At 43.1% G+C, this 23,514-nt stretch overlaps 1 protein-coding gene across 2 annotated transcripts; it reads left to right on the forward strand.

Annotated features, from left to right (window-relative positions):
- The first annotated feature begins 12,745 nt into the window (after window positions 1-12,745).
- On the forward strand, window positions 12,746-22,869 carry stbd1 (starch binding domain 1). Of its 2 annotated transcripts, none has more exons than XM_029651904.2 (2): window positions 12,746-13,266; window positions 20,198-22,869. In XM_029651904.2, exons 1-2 carry the CDS (start codon window positions 12,837-12,839, stop codon window positions 21,841-21,843), a joined length of 2,076 nt encoding a protein of 691 aa, XP_029507764.1. In that variant the 5' UTR covers window positions 12,746-12,836; the 3' UTR covers window positions 21,844-22,869. The 2 variants fall into 2 exon arrangements, with proteins under 2 accessions (XP_029507764.1, XP_064863700.1); XM_065007628.1 differs by lacking the exon at window positions 12,746-13,266 and adding an exon at window positions 13,467-13,543.
- The last annotated feature ends 645 nt before the right edge of the window (window positions 22,870-23,514 follow it).

Below are 23,514 nucleotides of genomic sequence, written 5' to 3' on the forward strand. Positions count from 1 at the left end.
TCTGCAGGCTACACAGCAACTATACAGAATCAAGATCCCACAAACTAAAGTGGGAAAAGGGCTGCCTAAGTATGATCACCAATCAGAGACAAGGATAGACAGCTGCCTCTGATTGGGAACCATACCAGGCCAAACAAAGAAATAGGAAAACTAGATTGCCCACCCTAGTCACACCCTGTCCTAACCAAAATAGAGAATTAAAAGGATCTCTAAGGTCAGGGCGTGACAACCTGGGAACAGTGGGTTTAGTAGTGCATCTGCTGGTCCTGTTAGGGATTTATCCAGTTTTTTTAATTAAATTTTCTTAGTGGTACAGAATTAGGAAGACCATGATTGATTGCACACTACAGCACAGTAGGTTGCGGCATATCATAGAAGAACAAGTTCCATGGCAGAAATCAGCTAAAAACCGGTCGGAACCTGGTGTAAATCAGTCACGCCTCGCAACACGTCAAACCAATGAAATGCCTTGCTTAGGCGGAGCTCCAAAATTGCTCAGCAGATTTGTGCCGTAGGAGCAACAGAGGACTAAACAAAACTACCACTGGTGACAAACTATTTTAGAACGTTTGCAGCACGCTGGTTTTCACAACATTTCTTTGTTGTTTCTAAATGAACTAAAGCTGCAGCAAGAGGGGGGAAATGGTCTACAATGCTGACTGTATCAATATTTCAAATGTTGATGTTTCTGAAGTGATATTTGGCTGTAAAGGCTAGCATGAGGGATAAGTAGCTAGCCACAATGAGGTTTGTTTTAAGAAAAGTCAGCTAACGTGCTAAGCTACCTAGGTATAACTAAATAGCTAGTTACTAACTAGTTCACTTTCTCTCACGATTATAAAGCCAACAATTTTTTAAAAATAAAAACGGAATATTATTGACCTAAAAAGGTTAGCTGTGTTAGCTCAGTCGCTAACTTATCCAGGGTCAGCGATACTGTACATAGAGCAACCATGTTCTGTTTCTCTATGGGAAAAACTGCAATCATTTTGCAAGCAACATAGCTAAAATGAATTAAATTAAATGAACCTCTAAATGTTACCTGTAATGATCATCTCCTGTAGCCTAAATGTTTCCTGTAATGATCATCTCCTGTAGCCTAAATGTTTCCTGTAATGATCATCTCCTGTAGCCTAAATGTTACCTGTAATGATCATCTCCTGTAGCCTAAATGTTTCCTGTAATGATCATCTCCTGTAGCCTAAATGTTTCCTGTAATGATCATCTCCTGTAGCCTAAATGTTTCCTGTAATGATCATCTCCTGTAGCCTAAATGTTTCCTGTAATGATCATCTCCTGTAGCCTAAATGTTTCCTGTAATGATCATCTCCTGTAACCTAAATGTTTCCTGTAATGATCATCTCCTGTAGCCTAAATGTTTCCTGTAATGATCATCTCCTGTAGCCTAAATGTTTCCTGTAATGATCATCTCCTGTAGCCTAAATGTTTCCTGTAATGATCATCATGGGGCGGCAGGGTAGCCTAGTGGTTAGAGCGTTGGACTAGTAACCGGAAGGTTGCGAGTTCAAACCCCCGAGCTGACAAGGTACAAGGTATCTGTCGTTCTGCCCCTGAACAGGCAGTTAACCCACTGTTCCCAGGCCGTCATTGAAAATAAGAATGTGTTCTTAATTGACTTGCCTGGTTAAATAAAGGTAAAATTAAAAAAAAAAAAAAAATATCCTGTAACTTAATTGTCATCTCCTTATTTTCATAGCCCATCTGTAATTAGCCCACCCAATCTACCTACCTCATCCCCATATTGTTTTTATTTACTTTTCTGCTCTTTTGCACACCAGTATTTCTACTTGCACATCACCATCTGCTCATCTATCACTCCAGTATTAATTTGCTAAATTGTAATTACTTCGCTACTATGGCCTATTTATTGCCTTACCTCCTCATTCCATTTGCACACACTGTATATAGAATTTATTTCCCCCCCTATTGTGTTATTGACTGTATGTTTGTTTATTCCATGTGTAACTCTGTGTTGTTGTCTGCTCACTGCTTTGCTTTATCTTGGCCAGGTCGCAGTTGTAAATGAGAACTTGTTCTCAACTAGCCTACCTGGTTAAATACAGGTGAAATAAAATGTTTAAAAAATACAGTAGCTAAATTACAAGGGCTGGATTTGCATTAAACAATTTGATATGTCAACACTTAAAAGGCATGTACAAGATCTGGTAAATGGATTGCCTCATATACATTGTCTACAAGTATTATTTTAAATTGTGAACATACACTGAGTGTACAAAACATTAGGAACACCTCCCTAATATTGAGTTGCACCACCTTTTGCCCTCAGAACAGCTTCAAGTCGTCTGGGCGTGGACTCCACAAGGTGTCGAAAAGCGTTCCACAGGGATGTTGGCCCATGTTGACTACAATGCCTCACACAGTTGTCAAGGTGTCAAGTTGGCTGAATGTCCTTTGGGTGGTGGACCATTCTTGATACACCCGGGAAACTGTTGGGCATGAAATCCCCAGCAGCGTTGCATTTCAAACCGGTGCGCATGGCACCTACTACCATACCCCGTTCAAGGACACTTAGATTTTTTTGTCTTGCCCATTCACCTTCTGAATGGCACACATACACAATCCATGTTTCAATTGTCTCAAGGCTTAAAAATCCTTCTTTAACCTGTCTCCTTCCCTTCATCTACACTGATCGAAGTGGATTTAACAAGTGACATCAATAAGGGATGATATCTTTCACCTGGTCAGTCGATGTCATGGAAAGAGCAGGTGTTCTTAATGTTTTGTACACTCAGGGTATATCTCAACATATAAACGACGTGTGAGCTTAGCTATTCTCCGCTTCAGGTGACAGATGCCCACAAGGCTAGCAATGCCATCATACTGTAGATCTATGGTTGCATTGGCGGTGCATGCCATATGATAAACTGCCAAATGGATTCACATAGCTGATATACTGAGAGAGAGAGAGAGAGAGACAAGCAAATATAATATCTTACAACTAGGCAAAAAAAGGAACTGTTGATTTGAGAATACAACACAGAAACACAGACACATTACAGACGGAATAACTCCTCCCCCTCTTTATTGCAGGACTGGGATATGTAAATCAACATTCACACTAGTTCATTTCTAATAATAGTTTAACAATTAAAACAGTTTAAACACTTCCCTTCAAAGAATCAACACTTCATCACTTTAAACAAATGTACAAATAAGCTAACTGGTATGTAAAGATAAGACATCTTGGTCTAAACAACAATAGATCATTTGAGTAGTAACAAAGTAGGCTATTATTACTAAAGCATAAATTCAGGTGAACAAAAGAAAACTCCATAACAGCAATGGACAACCTTACTCCACTGATCCCTGATCTACTGGGGGAACAGACTTCTATTCCAGCCCAGTAATAGATCTAATGGAGGAGCAGACTTCTATTCCAGCCCAGCAATAGATATACTGGAGGAACAGACTTCTATTCCAGCCCAGTAATAGATATACTGGGGGAAGAAACTTCTATTCCAGCCCAGTAATAGATATACTGGGGGAAGAAACTTCTATTCCAGCCCAGTAATAGATCTACTGGGGGAACAGACTTCTATTCCAGCCCAACAATAGATCTACTGGGGGAAGAAACTTCTATTCCAGCCCAGTAATAGATATACTGGAGGAGCAGACTTCTATTCCAGCCCAGTAATAGATCTACTGGAGGAACAGACTTCTATTCCAGCCCAGTTATATATCTACTGGGGGAAGAAACTTCTATTCCAGCCCAGTAATAGATCTACTGGGGGAACAGACTTCTATTCCAGCCCAGTTATATATCTACTGGGTGAAGAGACTTCTATTCCAGCCCAGTAATAGATCTACTGGGGGAACAGACTTCTATTCCAGCCCAGTAATAGATATACTGGAGGAGCAGACTTCTATTCCAGCCCAGCAATAGATATACTGGAGGAGCAGACTTCTATTCCAGCCCAGTAATAGATCTACTGGGGGAACAGACTTCTATTCCAGCCCAGTAATAGATATACTGGAGGAGCAGACTTCTATTCCAGCCCAGTAATAGATCTACTGGAGGAACAGACTTCTATTCCAGCCCAGTTATATATCTACTGGGGGAAGAAACTTCTATTCCAGCCCAGTAATAGATATACTGGAGGAGCAGACTTCTATTCCAGCCCAGTAATAGATATACTGGAGGAGCAGACTTCTATTCCAGCCCAGTAATAGATATACTGGAGGAGCAGACTTCTATTCCAGCCCAGCAATAGATATACTGGAGGAGCAGACTTCTATTCCAGCCCAGTAATAGATATACTGGGGGAACAGACTTCTATTCCAGCCCAGTAATAGATATACTGGAGGAACAGACTTCTATTCCAGCCCAGCAATAGATATACTGGAGGAGCAGACTTCTATTCCAGCCCAGTAATAGATATACTGGGGGAACAGACTTCTATTCCAGCCCAGTAATAGATATACTGGAGGAGCAGACTTCTATTCCAGCCCAGTAATAGATATACTGGGGGAACAGACTTCAGCCCAGTTATATATTCCAGCCCAGTAATAGATATACTGGAGGAGCAGACTTCTATTCCAGCCCAGTAATAGATATACTGGAGGAGCAGACTTCTATTCCAGCCCAGCAATAGATATACTGGAGGAGCAGACTTCTATTCCAGCCCAGTAATAGATATACTGGGGGAACAGACTTCTATTCCAGCCCAGTAATAGATATACTGGGGGAACAGACTTCTATTCCAGCCCAGTAATAGATATACTGGAGGAGCAGACTTCTATTCCAGCCCAGTAATAGATATACTGGAGGAGCAGACTTCTATTCCAGCCCAGCAATAGATATACTGGAGGAGCAGACTTCTATTCCAGCCCAGCAATAGATCTACTGGGGGAACAGACTTCTATTCCAGCCCAGTTATATATCTACTGGGTGAAGAGACTTCTATTCCAGCCCAGCAATAGATATACTGGAGGAACAGACTTCTATTCCAGCCCAGTTATATATCTACTGGGTGAAGAGACTTCTATTCCAGCCCAGTAATAGATATACTGGAGGAACAGACTTCTATTCCAGCCCAGTAATAGATCTACTGGGGGAACAGACTTCTATTCCAGCCCAGTAATAGATCTACTGGGGAAGAGACTTCTATTCCAGCCCAGTAATAGATCTACTGGAGGAGCAGACTTCTATTCCAGCCCAGTAATAGATCTACTGGGGGAACAGACTTCTATTCAGCCCAGTAATAGATATACTGGAGGAGCAGACTTCTATTCCAGCCCAGTAATAGATATACTGGAGGAACAGACTTCTATTCCAGCCCAGCAATTATATACTGGAGGAGCAGACTTCTATTCCAGCCCAGTAATAGATCTACTGGGGAACAGACTTCTCTATTCCAGCCCAGTAATAGATATACTGGGGTTTCAGACTTCTATTCCAGCCCAGTAATTGATTTGCTGGAGGAGCAGTCCTTCTATTCCAGCCCAGTAATAGATATACTGGAGGAGCAGACTTCTATTCCAGCCCAGCAATAGATATACTGGAGGAGCAGACTTCTATTCCCTCCCAGCAATAGATCTACTGGGGGAACAGACTTTATTCCAGCCCAGTTTATATCTACTGGGTGATTGAGATTTATTCCTGCCCAGCAAAAGATGTTACTGGAGGAACAGACTTCTATTCCAGCCCAGTTATATATCTCTGGGTGAAGAAGAATTCCAGCCCAGTAATATATATACTGGAGGAACAGACTCTCTATTCCAGCCCAGTTATATATCTACTGGGTGAAGAGACTTCTATTCCAGCCCAGTAATAGATCTACTGGGGAACAGACTTCTAGACCCAGCCCAGTAATAGATCTACTGGGGAACAGACTTCTATTCCAGCCCAGTAATAGATCTACTGGGGGAAGAAATAACCTTCTATTCCAGCCCACTGAAGTAATAGTTCTACTGGGTGTGAGACTTCTATTCCAGCCCAGTAATAGATCTACTGGAGGAGCAGACTTCTATTCCAGCCCAGCAATAGATCTACTGGAGGAACAGACTTCTATTCCAGCCCAGTAATAGATCTACTGGAGGAACAGACTTCTATTCCAGCCCAGTAATAGATCTACTGGAGGAACAGACTTCTATTCCAGCCCAGTAATAGATCTACTGGAGGAACAGACTTCTATTCCAGCCCAGTAATAGATATACTGGAGGAGCAGACTTCTATTCCAGCCCAGTAATAGATCTACTGGGGGAACAGACTTCTATTCCAGCCCAACAATAGATCTACTGGGTGAAGAAACTTCTATTCCAGCCCAGTAATAGATCTACTGGGTGAAGAAACTTCTATTCCAGCCCAGTAATAGATCTACTGGGGGAAGAGACTTCTATTCCAGCCCAGTAATAGATCTACTGGGGGAAGAAACTTCTATTCCAGCCCAGTAATAGATCTACTGGGTGAAGAGACTTCTATTCCAGCCCAGAAATAGATCTACTGGAGGAACAGACTTCTATTCCAGCCCAGTAATAGATCTACTGGGGGAACAGACTTCTATTCCAGCCCAGTAATAGATCCAGTAAAGGAACAGACTCATTCCAGTAGTAATATCTACTGGAGGAACAGACTTCTATTCCAGCCCAGTAATAGATCTACTGGGAACAGACTTCTATTCAGGTAATAATCTACTGGAGGACAGGTTTCTATTCCAGCCCAGTAATAGATCTACTGGGGAACAGACTTCTATTCCAGCCCAGTAATAGATCTACTGGGGAACAGACTTCTATTCCAGCCCAGTAATATATCTACTGGAGGAACAGACTTCTATTCCAGCCCAGTAATAGATCTACTGGGGGAACAGACTTCTATTCCAGCCCAGTAATATATCTACTGGAGGAACAGACTTCTATTCCAGCCCAGTAATAGATCTACTGGGGAACAGACTTCTATTCCAGCCCAGTAATATATCTACTGGAGGAACAGACTTCTATTCCAGCCCAGTAATATATCTACTGGGGGAACAGACTTCTATTCCAGCCCAGTAATATATCTACTGGAGGAACAGACTTCTATTCCAGCCCAGTAATAGATCTACTGGGGGAACAGACTTCTATTCCAGCCCAGTAATAGATCTACTGGGGGAACAGACTTCTATTCCAGCCCAGTAATATATCTACTGGAGGAACAGACTTCTATTCCAGCCCAGTAATATATCTACTGGAGGAACAGACTTCTATTCCAGCCCAGCAATAGCACACTTGATTATAAAATAAATTAGATTTGATAAGTTGAATCAGGTGTGTTATTGCTGGGCTGAAACAGAACCCTGCACCCAGCAGACTACCAGCAGGGTTATCCTGCTCCAATTGTGATAGGTTAATACATTGTGTGTGATGTTTAACTGTATTTTTGTATACATTTGCTAACATAGGTAGGCCTACACATATAACCCATGACGTATAGGATATACCCTTAAGGGCGGTTACGCAGACAGAGTTTAATTCAAGTCAGGACGAAGGCGAGACGAATTCTACTTCAATTAATCCAGATTTTAAAAAATGCCTTTCTGAGACGATCCTTAACTTCAGATTAATTAGTTCTAGACTAGGGAGTGCCACTTAATATAATGTTTACATACCCTACATTACTCATCTCATATGTATATACTGTACTCTATATCATCTACTGCATCTTGCCATCTTTATGTAATACATGTATCACTAGCCACTTTAAGGACACTAATACATAAGCATTGTTGTGGGCTTGGAGCAAGTCACCTAAACCAAACAACGGACGGATGTCAAAGAAAATATTCAAAGAATTTCAGTGACTTTTCAAAGCTGTCATCAAGGCAAAGGGTGGCTACTTTGAAGAATCTAAAATATATTCTGATTTGCTTAACACTTTGTTGGTTACGACATGATTCCATTTGTGTTATTTCATAGTTTTGATGTCTTCACTATTATTCTACAAAGTAGAAAATAGTTTTAAAAAATAAGAAAAACCCTGGAATGAGTAAGTATGTCCAAAATGTTGACTGGTACTGTGTGTATATATACATGTATATAGCATTGCAGACCTTGTGGACTATTCTGCATACAGTCAGTTCATTTACACCACACAAATCTCCTGTTTCACGATGGAAAGTTCCAGATGCCAAAAACCTCAAGGTGATCAGTAGGGAAGGAGGGATGGGCCTTCCCCGAGGATGTCAGATCAAAGCCTTGGCTGAAGAAAACAAATATCAGCTGCATTTTCTTTGTACATGTGGACATGGTCAAGGAAATTGATATAAACCAAATCATTCAGTGGGTTACTCCTGTCTATAACCGCCCCTCTGTCTGCCCTTGGTGGTGCTCTTTGATAGTCATTGAAATAGTCCAGGTCAACCATTTTCCTCCATGGTCAAGGTCAACCTGGGGACCTATATCTATTAATCTGAAGTCAAAACTGACTCAGGCCAGGTTTAATTCAATCCTTCACTTAGATCTAAATTAACTCGTCCTGAAATCTGACTTTTTAAATCTAGACTAGGGAAATTCTGAGTCTATTTTAAACCATGTCTGAGTAATGCAATTTCAATGTGTCCCGTTTAAAAGTGCAATTTAGTCTAGGATTGGGCTTAATCTGTGTCCGCAAAACGGCCCCTTAGTCTCTTGGGACATTCATTAGCATGTCGAATCTTCATCTGCAAACAGACTTTCACAGCTTTCCATGAGGACAGAAAACATCACAAAGAAACAGGCTTCAATTGTACTGAAAGTGGAGAGCACTGAATATTATGTTGATATTATCTCTCTGACCTGGGATTTGACTGTTTATTGTCAAATTAATAAATTATTGTATTTATAAATAATGTTCTTCCACTAACCTCGTTGCAACTCCCCTCCAAGTCTCCGACCACTACCTTGTATCCTTTTCCCTCTCGCAGTAATAGATCTCATCCAACACAGCCCACACTGCCCCTACTCGGATGGTATCTATTCCAGTCCCAGTAATAGATCTACTCCCCGAAACTCTCTCCTCTTCCATCCTATCATCTCTTCCCTCTGCTCAAACCTTCTCCAACCTATCTCCTGATTCTGCCTCCTCAACCCTCCTTCCTCCCTTTCTGCATCCTTTGACTCTCTATGTCCCCTATTCCAGCCTCAGTCCTCCCCTCTCCGTGGCTCGAACAGACTCATTCCAGCTCACAGAACAGATCTACCGGGCAGCCGAGCGGAAATGGAGAAAACTAGATCTCCCCTGCGGACCTGACATCCTTTCACTCCCTCCTCTCTGGGGGAACATTTTCTCTTCTCTCTCTGCTGCTAAAGCCACTTTCTACCACTCTAAATTCCAAGCATCTGCCTCTAACCTGGGGGAAGCTCTTTGCAACCTTCTCCTCCCTCCTGAATCCTCCTCCTATTCCCCCTCCTCCCTCTCTGCAGACAGACTTCTATCAACCATTTTAATAGAAGGTCGAACAGACATCCGATTCAGTTTGCTAAGTCAAACGATCACTGGCTGGTTCTGACTTCACCAGCCCACCCTGTGCTCTGACTCTTTCTCCCTCTCTCTCCAGATGAAATCTCGTCTTGAGGACGACTTCGGCCGCCCTAACAACCTGCCCGCTTGACCCTATCCCCTCCTCTCTTCTCCAGACCATTTCCTGGAGACCTCCTATTACCTCACCTCGCTCATCAACTCATCCCTGACAGCTTCTACGTCCCTTCCGTCTTCAAGAGAGGAGAGTTGCACCCCTTCTGAAAAAACCTACACTTCGATCCCTCCGATGTCATACAACTACAGACCAGTATCCCTTCTTTCTTTTCTCTCCAAAACCCTTGAACGTGCCGTCCTTGGCCAGCTCTCCCGCTATCTCTCTCAGAATGACCTTCTTGATCCAAATCAGTCAGGTTTCAAGACTAGTCATTCAACTGAGACTGCTCTTCTCTGTATCACGGAGCGCTCCGCACTGCTAAAGCTAACTCTCTCTCCTCTGCTCTCATCCTTCTAGACCTATCGGCTGCCTTCGATACTGTGAACCATCAGATCCTCCTCTCCACCCTCTCCGAGTTGGGCATCTAATCATCTACGCCACGCTTTGGATTCAATGTCCTACCTGACAGGTCGCTCCTAACCAGGTGGCGTGGCGAGAATCCGTCTCCACACCACGTGCTCTCACCACTGGTGTCCCCCAGGGCTCTGTTCTAGGCCCTCTCCTATTCTCGCTATACACCAAGTCACTTGGCTCTGTCATAACCTCACATGGTCTCTCCTATCATTGCTATGCAGACGACACACAATTAATCTTCTCCTTTCCCCTTCTGATGACCAGGTGGCGTCGCATCTCTGCATGTCTGGCAGACATATCCGTGTGGATGTTTTCAAACCTCAAGCTGAACCTCGGCAAGACGGAACTGCTCTTCCTCCCGGGGAAGGACTGCCCGTTCCATGATCTCGCCATCACGGTTGACAACTCCATTGTGTCCTCCTCCCAGAGCGCTAAGAACCTTGGCGTGATCCTGGACAACACCCTGTCGTTCTCAACTAACATCAAGGCGGTGGCCCGTTCCTGTCAGGTTCATGCTCTACAACATCCTGTTTCACATGGAAACCCTGCCTCACACAGGGAAGGAGGCAGGTCCTAATCCAGGCACTTGTCATCTCCCGTCTGGATTACTGCAACTCGCTGTTGGCTGGGCTCCCTGCCTGTGCCATTAAACCCCTACAACTCATTCAGCCCGTCTGGTGTTCAACCTTCCCAAGTTCTCTCACGTCACCCCGCTCCTCCGCTCCCTCCACTGGCTTCCAGTTGAAGCTCGCATCCGCTACAAGACCATGGTTTGCCTACGGAGCTGTGAGGGGAACTGGGCACCTCAGTACCTCCAGGCTCTGATCAGGCCCTACACCCAAACAAGGGCACTGGTTCATCCACCTCTGGCCTGCTCTAGGAAAAGTCTATTTTTAACCTCCCTACCACTGAGGAAGTACAGTTCCCGCTCAGCCCAGTCAAAACTGTTCGCTGCTCTGGCCCCCCAATGGTGGAACAAACTCCCTCACGTCCAGGACAGCGGAGTCAATCCACCTTCCGGAGACACCTGAAACCCCACCTCTTTAAGGAATACCTAGGATAGGATAAAGTAATCCCTCTCACCCCCTCCCCTGAAAAGATTTAGATGCACTACTGTTCCACTGGAGGTCATAAGGTGAATGCACCAATTTGTAAGTCGCTCTGGATAAGAGCGTCTGCTAAATGACTTAAATGTAATGTAAATGTAAATGTAATGTAACATCATTCCAACATTGTTTAACTTTATGTAGTCCACATATGGCATTATTCCAATATTTGTGTCATTTAGATCAGTTTTAAAGTGGGTTTAGTGTTTACCACTGTGAAGCCACGCAGGACTCCAAATCCATCGTCAAGTTTGCTGGCGATAGGACAGTGGTAGGACTGATCACCAACGGCGACGAGACAGCCTACAAGGAGGTCAGAGAACTAGCAGTGTGGCGGAAGGACAACAACCTCTCCCTCAAAGTCAGCAAGACCAAGGAGCTGACCGTGGAGTGCAAGAAAAGAGCGGGAGAACGCCCCCACCACACCGACGGGGTTGCAGTGGAGAGGGTCAAGAACTTCCAAATTCCTTGGTGTCCACGTCACTGATGTTAATGGGTGTTGGCCCCCAGCTTGAACTATCGTGGCTAGTTTGACACAGTTGCAAATAATACTTCTCTGAACGAGATGTACAACTGCAGCGCATGCACAGACTCCACCATCGATTGACTGGTAAATAAGATTCGATTTAAAGTATCTAATTTACTCAAGAGTAATAACAAAGTGTCCTAATTTGAAGAGAATGTCGATTACAACAACAGTCTGTTTAAAAAAAACAGAGGACTCTGTCCCCGCCGACGCTAAACGTCAATAATGACCCATCGAGATTACTTTGGATTATGCCAGAGTGATATCAAACACAAAACTACCGGTAAACAGAAAAACGATTGGCTTTTCATCACATGATGATACTGACGCAATAATACAGATAAACAAATGACGCATTCACGTATGAATGTCCGACACTGGATTCTGGTCAATGATTTATCCTTGATACATTTGTATATATTTGTTTTACAGTTCAGTAGACCTATTAAAACCAAATACACGGATTGTGGAACCTACCCCTTTATTCCACTAGATGGCAGGAGATTCGTGCATTTCATTTACAGTATGAGTAATGTTGACATGCTGGAAAGGAACGAGTTCTCAATTGTGAGTAATTGAAATAAATGGTCATGTCAAACAATAAGATCCCGATTATACTGGATTATTCATGATCAAGGCCCATACCACCCACACACTAATAATGCATATTTACATACGTGTGAGCAGGTCCACTATAATACAAAAAAAGGCATCAATTTATATCACAAAGCATCAATTTCCATACAACATGACCAATGCAACACACAATCATTAAAATATTGTTTGAACTATTTTCAAGGTGTGTCTGTCTGCAATTAATTGTGTTGTTGTTTGATTGATTGATTTATGTTGTATCATTTTGGTTTAAAATACAGGCTAATTGAGGAGGTGCTTGAGCGAAAGAAATGTGCAATATTTTGATTGGATTGCCTCCCTTGATCAACGCCCAGGACCCAGTTTGGGAAACCCTACCCTAGGCTGCGTTTACACAGTCAGCCCAGTTCTGATATTTTTTCCCCCCCACTAATTGGTATTTTGACAAATCACATTAGATCTTTTTACGTCAGATATTTTTCAGAGCTAATCTTATTGGTCAAAAGTCAAATTACTCAACAAAAACAAAAAAATATCAGAATTTGTCCGTCTGTGTAAACGCAGCCCATGATTCGAATCAGCCAATTGTCAGCGGGCTCACCTGATTGCAGATCTGAGATGTGTTTGTGCCGCAATAAGAGGTCATTTGGAACGCGAGTGGAGAAGAACACACACGCGTGTTTATATGCGATCACGTTGCTTGTACCTGGCTCTCTCCTATCGATGACCGAAGCTTCAGAAATGACTATCAAGAAAAGTAAAACCGTCGCGTTTGAAAACCGTGCTGGGGATTTAACTGCGTTGTATTGTATGAGTGATTGGATGATTGCAGTGGTTCTCGCTATTATTGCCATGATGTCTGTATGGGCTACACTGATCATATACAGATCTATACAGACACTGAAAGGTCCGAGAAGAAAGGTTGAAGATGAAACTGAAAAGGACGGAAAGGAGACTACAACCGAAGAAGCACCCCTCTCTTGTGTCGAGTCAACAGGTAAATCAACATTTTATTTGTGTTCCCATTTTCTGATCGGTCATGATTTGAATTAAGACAAATAAGCAACCATTCGTATAGTAAGATTATCTTGCTCGTTCTGTTTTGCGGTATGTTATTTGAAAGACCCTCCATGATGCTATAGATTCCTGCTACAGCCATGCCTACAAACACACGTGTGCGCAGGTCTCCTTCAACTGAGTGCGCATGAGACTGAACTAACGGGATGGTTCACCCAAATTACATTTTTTACTTTTTAGTCATTTTATTTAACCAGGTAAGTCAGTTAAACATTCTTATTCACAATGACGTCCTTGTTCAGGGGGAGAACGACGATAGATTCATTTATTTTTTTACCCTGTCAGCTTGGACATTGTATCTAGCAACCTTTTCGGTTACTGGCCCAACGCTCTAACCGCTAGACTACCTTGTAAGGAGTCCATGGACACGATATGATAACAGTCCACGCTTTGCTTCAGTGTCCCTGGCACTTTTAGCATTTGTGGCACAAATCCCATTTAATGTTGTGTTTGGTTATTAGTATTTTTCGCATCATGTACAATTTATCTGTAAGTGACTGAGCTTCAATCAATTTCAGATACTTTTGGATGATTTGGACTGGACATGTGGGGGGGAAATGCTAATGGTCATACCGTGAATGGACTTTGTGCCACATGGGATTGTTAGGTGTGTATGTGTTAATAATTCTCTACAAATTCTACAATGTTAGCATGTGGAAACGGTGTCCGGGAAACTAAGCCAAAGCATTAAGTAATGTTTTACCCTGTCCATTGACCCTAAACCAATGTATAGTCTGGGTGAACTAAACCTTTTTTGTTTATAAAAAATATCAAATATTGTACCCCATCAGAATCAAAAATATTTACTTCGTTGTGCCGAAGCCTGCCAGCAGCCTACCTACCAAAGGTTGTACCATGTCATTAATAAAATGTATAAAAACGCATCTCTATACCAAACTTTTGGCCGCAGGTAGCCTAGTGGTTAGAGCATTGGACTAGTTAGTAACCAGCAGGTAGCCTAGTGGTTAGAGCGTTGGACTAGTTAGTAACCAGCAGGTAGCCTAGTGGTTGGTTGGACTAGTTAGTAACCAGCAGGTAGCCTAGTGGTTAGAGCATTGGACTAGTTAGTAACCAGCAGGTAGCCTAGTGGTTAGAGCGTTGGACTAGTTAGTAACCAGCAGGTAGCCTAGTGGTTAGAGCGTTGGACTAGTTAGTAACCAGCAGGTAGCCTAGTGGTTAGAGCGTTGGACTAGTTAGTAACCAGCAGGTAGCCTAGTGGTTAGAGCGTTGGACTAGTTAGTAACCAGCAGGTAGCCTAGTGGTTAGAGCGTTGGACTAGTTAGTAACCAGCAGGTAGCCTAGTGGTTGGAGCGTTGGACTAGTTAGTAACCAGCAGGTAGCCTAGTGGTTAGAGCGTTGGACTAGTTAGTAACCAGCAGGTAGCCTAGTGGTTGGAGCGTTGGACTAGTTAGTAACCAGCAGGTAGCCTAGTGGTTGGAGCGTTGGACTAGTTAGTAACCAGCAGGTAGCCTAGTGGTTGGAGCGTTGGACTAGTAACCGAACGGTTGCAAAAATCGAATCCCCGAGCTGACAAGGTTCAGGGGCAGAATGACAGATTTTGACAAGGCAGGCCGTGATTGAAAATAAGAATTTGTTCATAACCTACTTGCCTAGTTAAATAAAATAAAGTGTAGGATACATTTTAAATATTTGGCAAACTGACCAGGTCCCGGATTCCCGACAGCATCTTTAAGGCAAAGATCATCGTTAGACTGTAGGCGTATCGTTAAATCTCCACGCTGTTTCCCCAAACCATCTTTAATAATGTTGCACTTAAACGCTTAGTTACCGATTTTCCTCGGGCGACTTGTGAACAGCTAATTGAGTACGTTTTTTTTTGCCGTTCTGCTTCACTTTAAACGGTATCAAGATTTCGGTCTCTGACTGCAGATAACTTCGTTCTGAAGTAGACTACAAATACAAAGTTGCCAGTGTCTGCAATTGTTACACAATCAAAGGATTAAAAAATATGCTTCAAATAAATAACCAAGATTGGATGAAGACAAATACATTATAGGCTACATAGTCCACTTGAAATCAATTTGATCATTCAATTGGGGGAATAAATATATTTGAATTTATTCACACTTTGACAGCACCTGTTTTTTGATTTGAACAAAACCATCCATAAATATTTGTATAAATCACAACTTATTGGACCTGACCAAAGCGTTGGGTCTTTGAGCAACTGTGGTTGGGAAAGCAACATAGACATGAGACTTCATCAATGGAAAACATAATCGGCTGAGTGTTGCGGGTGGTTCTGGTGGCTGGCAAACGAAACAACCCTGAATTAGTGTCTGCCTAAACTGTAAATTAGTTTTTCCTGTCAACAAATTCATATCTATAATCTCAACACTATCGGCTGTCAAATGTTTATTTGAAAGCAAGAGACAAGTCTGACTCCCAAATTTTGTCTGAGCCACACTGCATTCCTGAGTAAATCCATATGAATTCAATCACTTGACTCCCTTTTGATTTAAACAACTTTTCATACATGAAGTGGGCAGTGACTCATGGTATGGTGGGGTATGCAAAACGTTAGGTCAACTTTGAGCCCCCTTTTTTATCCCATGACTGTTTGAGCATTCAGGTCCAAAGTCACTTCCTGAGCACTTCTAAAACGGGCAAATACATACAGAAGGTTTTTGCTAAAAGTCGAAAGGGGTGCTGTCTAACAGTGATTTGAATTCAAATAGATTTACCCTTTTGCTGTGTCGCTCGTGCTAGATTACGTCGTAGACCACGCGCCGCAGGAGTCTCCTCCTAATGTCATTCCATTGCCTAACACAGCAGGAGTGTGGTGTGGACAAGTTGGATTCCAACGTATATTTGACAGCGATGGACACGTTTTACCCGACGACTGGCAAGTAGTTTTCCTAGAGATTATATTTAAACTTTCATTTAACTGTTTTTGTTGGTGAAGTGGAAACTAGGGTGTAAGACTCTGTTTAGCCACCAGAATGACCCCCAACTAAACTCAGCAACAAAAAAAAAACCAACCTCTTACTGTCAACTGCGTTTTATTTTCAGGAAACTTAACATGTGTAAATATTTGTATGAACATTACAAGATTCAACAACTGAGGCACAAACTGAACTTCCACAGACCTGTGACTAACAGAAATGGAATAATGTGTCCCTGAACAAAGGGGGGGTCAAAAGTAAGTCAGTATCTGGTGTGGCCACCAGCTGCATTAAGTACTGCAGTGCATCTCCTCATGGACAGATTTGTCAGTTCTTGTTGTGAGATGTTACCCCACTCTTCCACCAAGGCACCTGCAAGTTTCCTGACATTTCTGGGGGGAATGGCCCAAGCCCTCACCCTCCGATCCAACAGGTCCCAGATGTGCTCAATGGGATTGAGATCCAGGCTCTTCTCTGGCCATGGCAGAACACTGACAGCCCTGTCTTGCAGGAAATCACACACAGAATGAGCAGTATGGCTGGTGGAGTTGTCATGCTGGAAGGTCATGTCAGGATGAGCCTGCAGGAAGGGTACCACATGAGGGAGGAAGATGTCTTCCTGTAAAGCACAGTGTTGGAATTGCCTGCAATGACAAACTCAGTCCGATGATGTGACACACCGCCCCAGACCATGACAGACCCTCCACCTCTAAATCTATCCCGCTCCAGAGTACAGGCCTCGGTGTAACGCTCACTACTTCGACGATAAACGCGAATCCGACCATTACCCTGCTGAGACGCAACCGCGACTCGTCAGTGAAGAGCACTTTTGCCAGTCCTGTCTGGTCCAGCGACGGTGGGTTTGTGCCCATAGGCGACGTTGTTGCCTGTGATGTCTGAGGACCTGCCTTACAACAGGCCTTCAAGCCCTCAGTCCAGCCTATTGCGGACAGTCTGAGCACTGAATGCGGGATTATGCGTTCCTGGTGTAACTCGGCAGTTGTTGCCATCCTGTACCTGTCCTGCAGGTGTGATGTTCGGATGCACCAATCCTGTGCAGGTGCTACACGTGGTCTGCCACTGCGAGGACGATCAGCTGTCCGTCGGCGTCTCACACTACGGACATTGCAATTTATTGCCCTGGCCACATCTGTAGTCCTCATGCCTCTTTGCAGCATGCATAAGGCATGTTCACGCAGATGAGCAGGGACCCTGGGGATCTTTCTGTGTTTTTCAGAGTCAGTAGAAAGGCCTCTTTAGTGTCCTAAGTTTTCATAACTGTGCCCTTAATTGCCTACCGTCTGTAAGCTGTTAGTGTCTTAACGACCGTTCCACAGGTGCATGTTCATTAATTGTTTATGGTTAATTGAAAAAGCATGGGAAACTGTGTTTAAACCCTTTACAATGAAGATTTGTGAAGTTGGATTTTTATTAATTATCTTAGCAAGATGGGGTCCTGAAAAAGGGACGTTTCTTTTGCTGAGTTTAGAATTATCCCGTTCTACTAGAATAGATTGTATTTTAGGTCGCAGCTATATCGACGCATGCTCCAAACCAGTCTAATTGGAGTGAATGGCAGAGGCGTGGTCGGGGTTATTCAAATCCCGTGTAGACAGTTTCATTTCTGTCTTTCTTAATAGCGTTTATAATGGGACTAATTCAGACCTGGGACACCGGTTAGAATAGAAAACCAGCGGTACTGTGGCCCTCCAGGCTTTGACTTGTGAATATCCCTGGACAGGTGCTATAAACAAAGGCATGTTACATATCAGAAGTGTAATAGAATTGTCAGCCTAAAATTGTCTTATAATTATAGTTTGTTTAATACCACTTTTCTGCAGTATAATCTATTGGTGGCAATCTCTCAGACCATAAACGTCTCTTGGAAGCTGAGTTATTACACTGAAATATAAACTCAAAATGTAAAGTGTTGGTTTCATGAGCTGATATATGATTTTCTCAGAGAGCTTAATTCAATTTTGCGCACATTTGTGTACATCCATGTTTTAGTTATAATATCTCCTTTGCCAAGATAATCCATCCAGCTGACCAGGTGTGGCATATCAACAAGTCATTACAACATGATCATTACACACATAAGCCTTGTGTTGGACAAAAGGCCACTCTGAAATGCCACATGTCTCAAGATTTGAGGGCGTGTGCGGTTGGCATGGTAACTGCAGTAATGTACACCAGAGCTGTTGCTAGAACTTCATGTTAATTTCTCTACCATAAGCCTCCAACGTCATTTTGGAGAATATGGCAGTACGTCCAACCGGGCGTTGTGAACAGTGCCCCATGCTGGGGGTTATGGTATGGGCAGGCATAAGCTATGGACAACCAACACACTTCAATTTTTTTGAATGCGGAGATACTGTGACGAGAGCCTGAGGCCTGTTGTCGTGCCGCTCATCCACCGCCGTCGGGTTTCAGTATGATAACGCACGGCCCCATGTCGCAAGGATCTGTACACAATTCCTGGAAGCGGACTATCCTAGTTCCATGGCCTGCATACTCACCAGACATGTCACCCATTGAGCATGTTTGGGATGCTCTGGATCAACGTTTACGACAGCGTGTTCCAGTTACCACTAACATCCCACAACATTCCACATGCCACAATCAACAGCCTGATCCACTCTGTGAAGGAGATGTCTCCCTGCATGTGGGTTACACCAGATATTGACTCGTTTTCTGATCCACGTCCCTTTAAAACATTTATTTTTTGTTTTTTTATTAAAGGCATCTGTGACCAACCGATGCCTATCTGTATTCCCAGGCATGTGCATTTTGTAGATTAGGGCCTAATGCATTTATTTTAGTTCCTTAAGAACTAACACTTTCAAATCTGAAATAGTTTTTGTTCAGTATAGATACAATAAAGTACTTGTTGCATTTACAACTTGTCTAAGTCTTATCTGATTTTTTTCATCCACTATGACTGGTTTGATGGCCTTGTTTGAACGGAATGTTGTTTTTGAAAATGATCATTCCTCACTGGTTGGTTCTCTTACTACACAGTGCACATAATCTTTGACTTTGTTGTTCGACGTGATCTTATCACAGCACTGGCTGACCATGGTTGATTTATTTAACCAGGCAAGTCATTTAAGAACAAATTCTTATTTTCAATGACGGCCTATCGGGGAACAGTGGGTTAACTGCCTGTTCAGGGGCAGAACGACAGATTCGTACCTTGTCAGCTCGGGGATTTGAACTTGCAACCTTCCGGTTACTAGTCCAACGCTCTAACCACTAGGCTACTATCCTCACCCCGGATGAGTAAATCATATAAATGAGTATAATATTATAACATTAAATGTATTTTTTATTTTGTTACCTTTATTTAACTAAGCAAGTCAGTTAAGAACAAATTCTTATTTTCAATGACGGCCTAGGAACAGAAATACAAAGTATAATGTTAATATAATAGTACAATGTTAGTATCATATTAATTTATTAATTATATTCTAGTATGTTCATATAATAGGACACCACTAGAATGATATTAATTCCAATTGGACAATGCAGCAGTTTAAGAAATTCACAACCAACATTTTACATTTTTCGTAGGTTTTGTTTCCGTCATTAAATCCTTGCGCAAGACAAATGGTCTACATCGGTGGTTAGTCTCCAGTTGGTTAGTACTTAGCATTAACTAGTCAGTTATCATAACCGTTCATGCATAACAATTGAGTTCAACGTTTGAATAATTTGTTATTTTTATATACATCCAGAATTTGTAAGTCGCTCTGGATAAGAGCGTCTGCTAAATGTTAAATGTAAATGTTGACCAACTCCCTTACCAAAACGGCTGACTTTATAAAAATAAATGTTTTAAATACTGTCCTGAAGGTTCCTGTCATTGTATTCCTAATTCGATGGGTGTTTTTAGAATGTGAGGATGTAGACTGATCACTCATTTTGCATCTGCTTCTATTCTAGAGGAGACCGAGGTGTTTCCAGAGGCACTGGAGAGCTGGGATGGCGAGGGATGGAAGAGGGAGCCCATGGTACGGATTCCAACAATCGTTGAGGATGTAGAACCCATTGAGGGTATCCCAACAACCAATGACGATCTACAAACCCTTAGACGGAGAAGAACGGACAAGAAGAGCGACGGTCCTTATGCTGAGTTTCACCTCTGCTCTCCACCTGAAGACCACAGAGGCTTATGTCATCATTATGAAGGCCTATGTCAGGTCTGCGGAGGTTCGTGTCAGGATGACACACGGTCTCGGACTGACAATACCCTGGATGAGGAGGAACAGGCTACCAGTCACCATTCCCTCAGTGACATAAACAGTCAATCTGGACAGACGAAGGCTACAGACTTGTATAACCCGGTAGAGGAGGGTTTGAAGGAAGTTGAACTGAGGAATGATTGTCAGCGCACCGAGGAGTCTGTGGCTAGCCATCCACTTACCTTTGCCAACAACTCTCAGGAAGCTCCACAAGTCAATGAAACTCTCCCTGACATGTTGACTGACTCTGGTCTACAAGAACCTGACCAACTGTCTGTTACGGAGATCCAGGAAGGGAAATGCCCAGGCGCTGTCATGATGACCAGCCATGTGGCGGACTATGAGAAGTCTAGAACCATGGAGGATGACATGGAAGCGATGGTTGAGGATCTCTACAGTCACTTCCCGCAAGTGGACGATCGTTCAGCAGGTTTCGAATATTGTGACGTGGCAAATGCATGGGTGGCGAAAAGAGACGATCTCCATGACCGTGAAAACGCTCGACAACCGGCTCAAAGCTGGAATACAACAGGGATTGACCCTACAGCGAGGATGACGAGCAACCCCCAGGAACTGTTTGACCAACAGCCAGACAGTCTCTGCACTGATCCCAACAGAGACTGTGTTCTTCGTGACAACGCAATGGAAGGGTTAAGCAGGGAGCCGACGGAAGCTCGAGACACCCATGTGATTTCTGAGCGGAAGGGAGAGGGGGTTGATAAGAGCATGGACACACGGGTAGAGAGCAGTTGTCAGGAAGTTGAAATAAACATCATGGAAGCCACTATGGACTACAATGAATGGATGACTGTAAGTGTCACAGATGCAGAGGGTAACGCTGACACTACCCGGGTGAGGATAAGCCACTCTTCCGACTGCTCTGCCGAGGCGGAGCATCATCATCCCACAGAAACGCAGCACAATGCAGACGATTCAACAATCACTGAAACGCCCACATCAAAGGTCAAAGAAGCTGAAACCACACCTGTATCACTAGATGGAGACCTGCAGGAGAATAAAATGGCAGCTGTGTTTCCTAACGAACCCCATGCAGTACAGGTGAGGTTCTGTATCCACTATCACACCCTGTCTCCTCGGCAGGAACTGGCTGTGACTGGGAACCAACCGGAGCTGGGGAGCTGGAAGGACTTTGTTCCGCTGGAGAGGGGCCAGGACGGGTTCTGGGCCAGCTGGGTCGCCCTCCCTGCGGAGAAACTGGTGGAGTGGAAGTTCGTTCTGGTGGAGAATGGAGAAATCCAACGCTGGGAGGAGAGTGAGAATAGACACCTGGAAACGGGTCATGGCGGCGGCGTGGTGAACCTCAACAGGTGGTGGGGCATCCTCTGAGTGAGCAACCAGTGGGAGGAGAAGTGGATGGCACTAGTGGTCATTCTCTTTCGTAGCATTCTAAGAAGTGTACTAGTAATCTATTCTAAGTGGTGTTAGCAGTGTGTGGCTCTTGCATAGGAAGAGGACTGACTGGCGCAAGGGGTCGATCATAGAGGACTTGGTTGCGTCCCAATTTCTTACCCTTCACCCTGTGCACTAATTCACTTTTTTTTTTTTTCTCTTTGCATTTTAAAAAGCAGTTTCCAACATATTCCATACCCTGATCCTTTTCACAGGGAAGTAATTGAGTGTAGATACTTTACCAAAAGTGTAATCAGGGCTCTCTCTGGTCCTTTTATGTACTGCATTATAGCAACACAACTATTAATCAAGTGGACACGTCTTAAGTCAATGGCGTAATGCAAAGGTAGAGTTGGATGAATGTCAATTTAGTATGGCGCTTGGATATTGTCCAATGTAGGATGATGATTCACTACTTTGACTAGAGCAGCTCTGTACTACGTTGGGCTTCGACACCAGCATTATTTGTGCTGTGGCAGTATAGCAATAATCACTGCAATAAGTGTTATCCAAGTATTTTACATGTTTTACTGCAGTTACTCAGGCTGTCTTTTTGTGATTGTGAAATGGGCTGTTTATATTTACCAGAAATAGAAGTGTACTCGTAACCGTCAACCGATATAGGTCAGTGAATTGTTATTATGCAAATACTGTGATGCTGGAATTTTAAATGTCATATCTCTACATCAGATCTTAGCTTTCTTGAATTATATTTGTATATAGCTTCACCAGGTCCCTTAACCTTTTTGATAATACATTTATCAGTGTTCATGAATGTTTTTGACATGTTTATTCACTTTGGTTTGGTTTACTTAGATTTTATTTTAGCACAATTGATGGCGTCTTGGTTCTAATCTTTTAATAATAAAATGTCTTATGATTGCAATGTGGTTAACGTACCTCTGTTATATTTAGCTTAAGTAGTGTTCTGTCTTATTACCCAATAAACATATTCTCCTGGAATGCAGTCCTTCCTAGACTCATTCTTATTGTAGGCATCCCAAAGTATTTCCAGACTCATCCCAAAGCCTGTTACAATGGATTTGAGGCCATTATAAACTGTGTGGTTTGGGTCTTGGATGTTATACACAGCTGAAAAGCCACCTCTGCCAATATCAGACAATACACCTAGAGTATGACGCAAACTTACTTTGGGAAGTTCATAGTAGAAATTAGTGACTGGGGGGTCAAGTTATATTGGCCAACATTCGACATCCCCTTGGGCTTTATTGCCTAATTATATACTTTTTTGTGTGTTGACTGTCTCCTTTCAAAATCCTGCTCATTGGTCTGGTTGCCCCCCTGCTTTGCTGTTATAACAGCCTCTACTCTTCAGGCAAGGCTTTCCACTAGATGTTGGCACATTGCTGTGACTTGTTTCCATACAAGCACATTAGTGAGGTCGGGCACTGTTGGACATTTTTTTATTTAAGACCTGGCTCGCAGTCTGTTCTACATCATCCTGATGTGGTTGAGGTCAGGACTCTGCAGACCAGTCAAGTTCTTCCACACCAATCTCAACAAACCATTTCTGTTTGGACCTCGCTTTGTGCACGAGGGCATTGTCATGTTGAAACAGGAAAGGGCCTTCCCCAAACTGTTGTTGGA

Source organism: Oncorhynchus nerka, linkage group LG22, assembly GCF_034236695.1.
Source record: "Oncorhynchus nerka isolate Pitt River linkage group LG22, Oner_Uvic_2.0, whole genome shotgun sequence".
NCBI lineage: Eukaryota > Metazoa > Chordata > Actinopteri > Salmoniformes > Salmonidae > Oncorhynchus > Oncorhynchus nerka.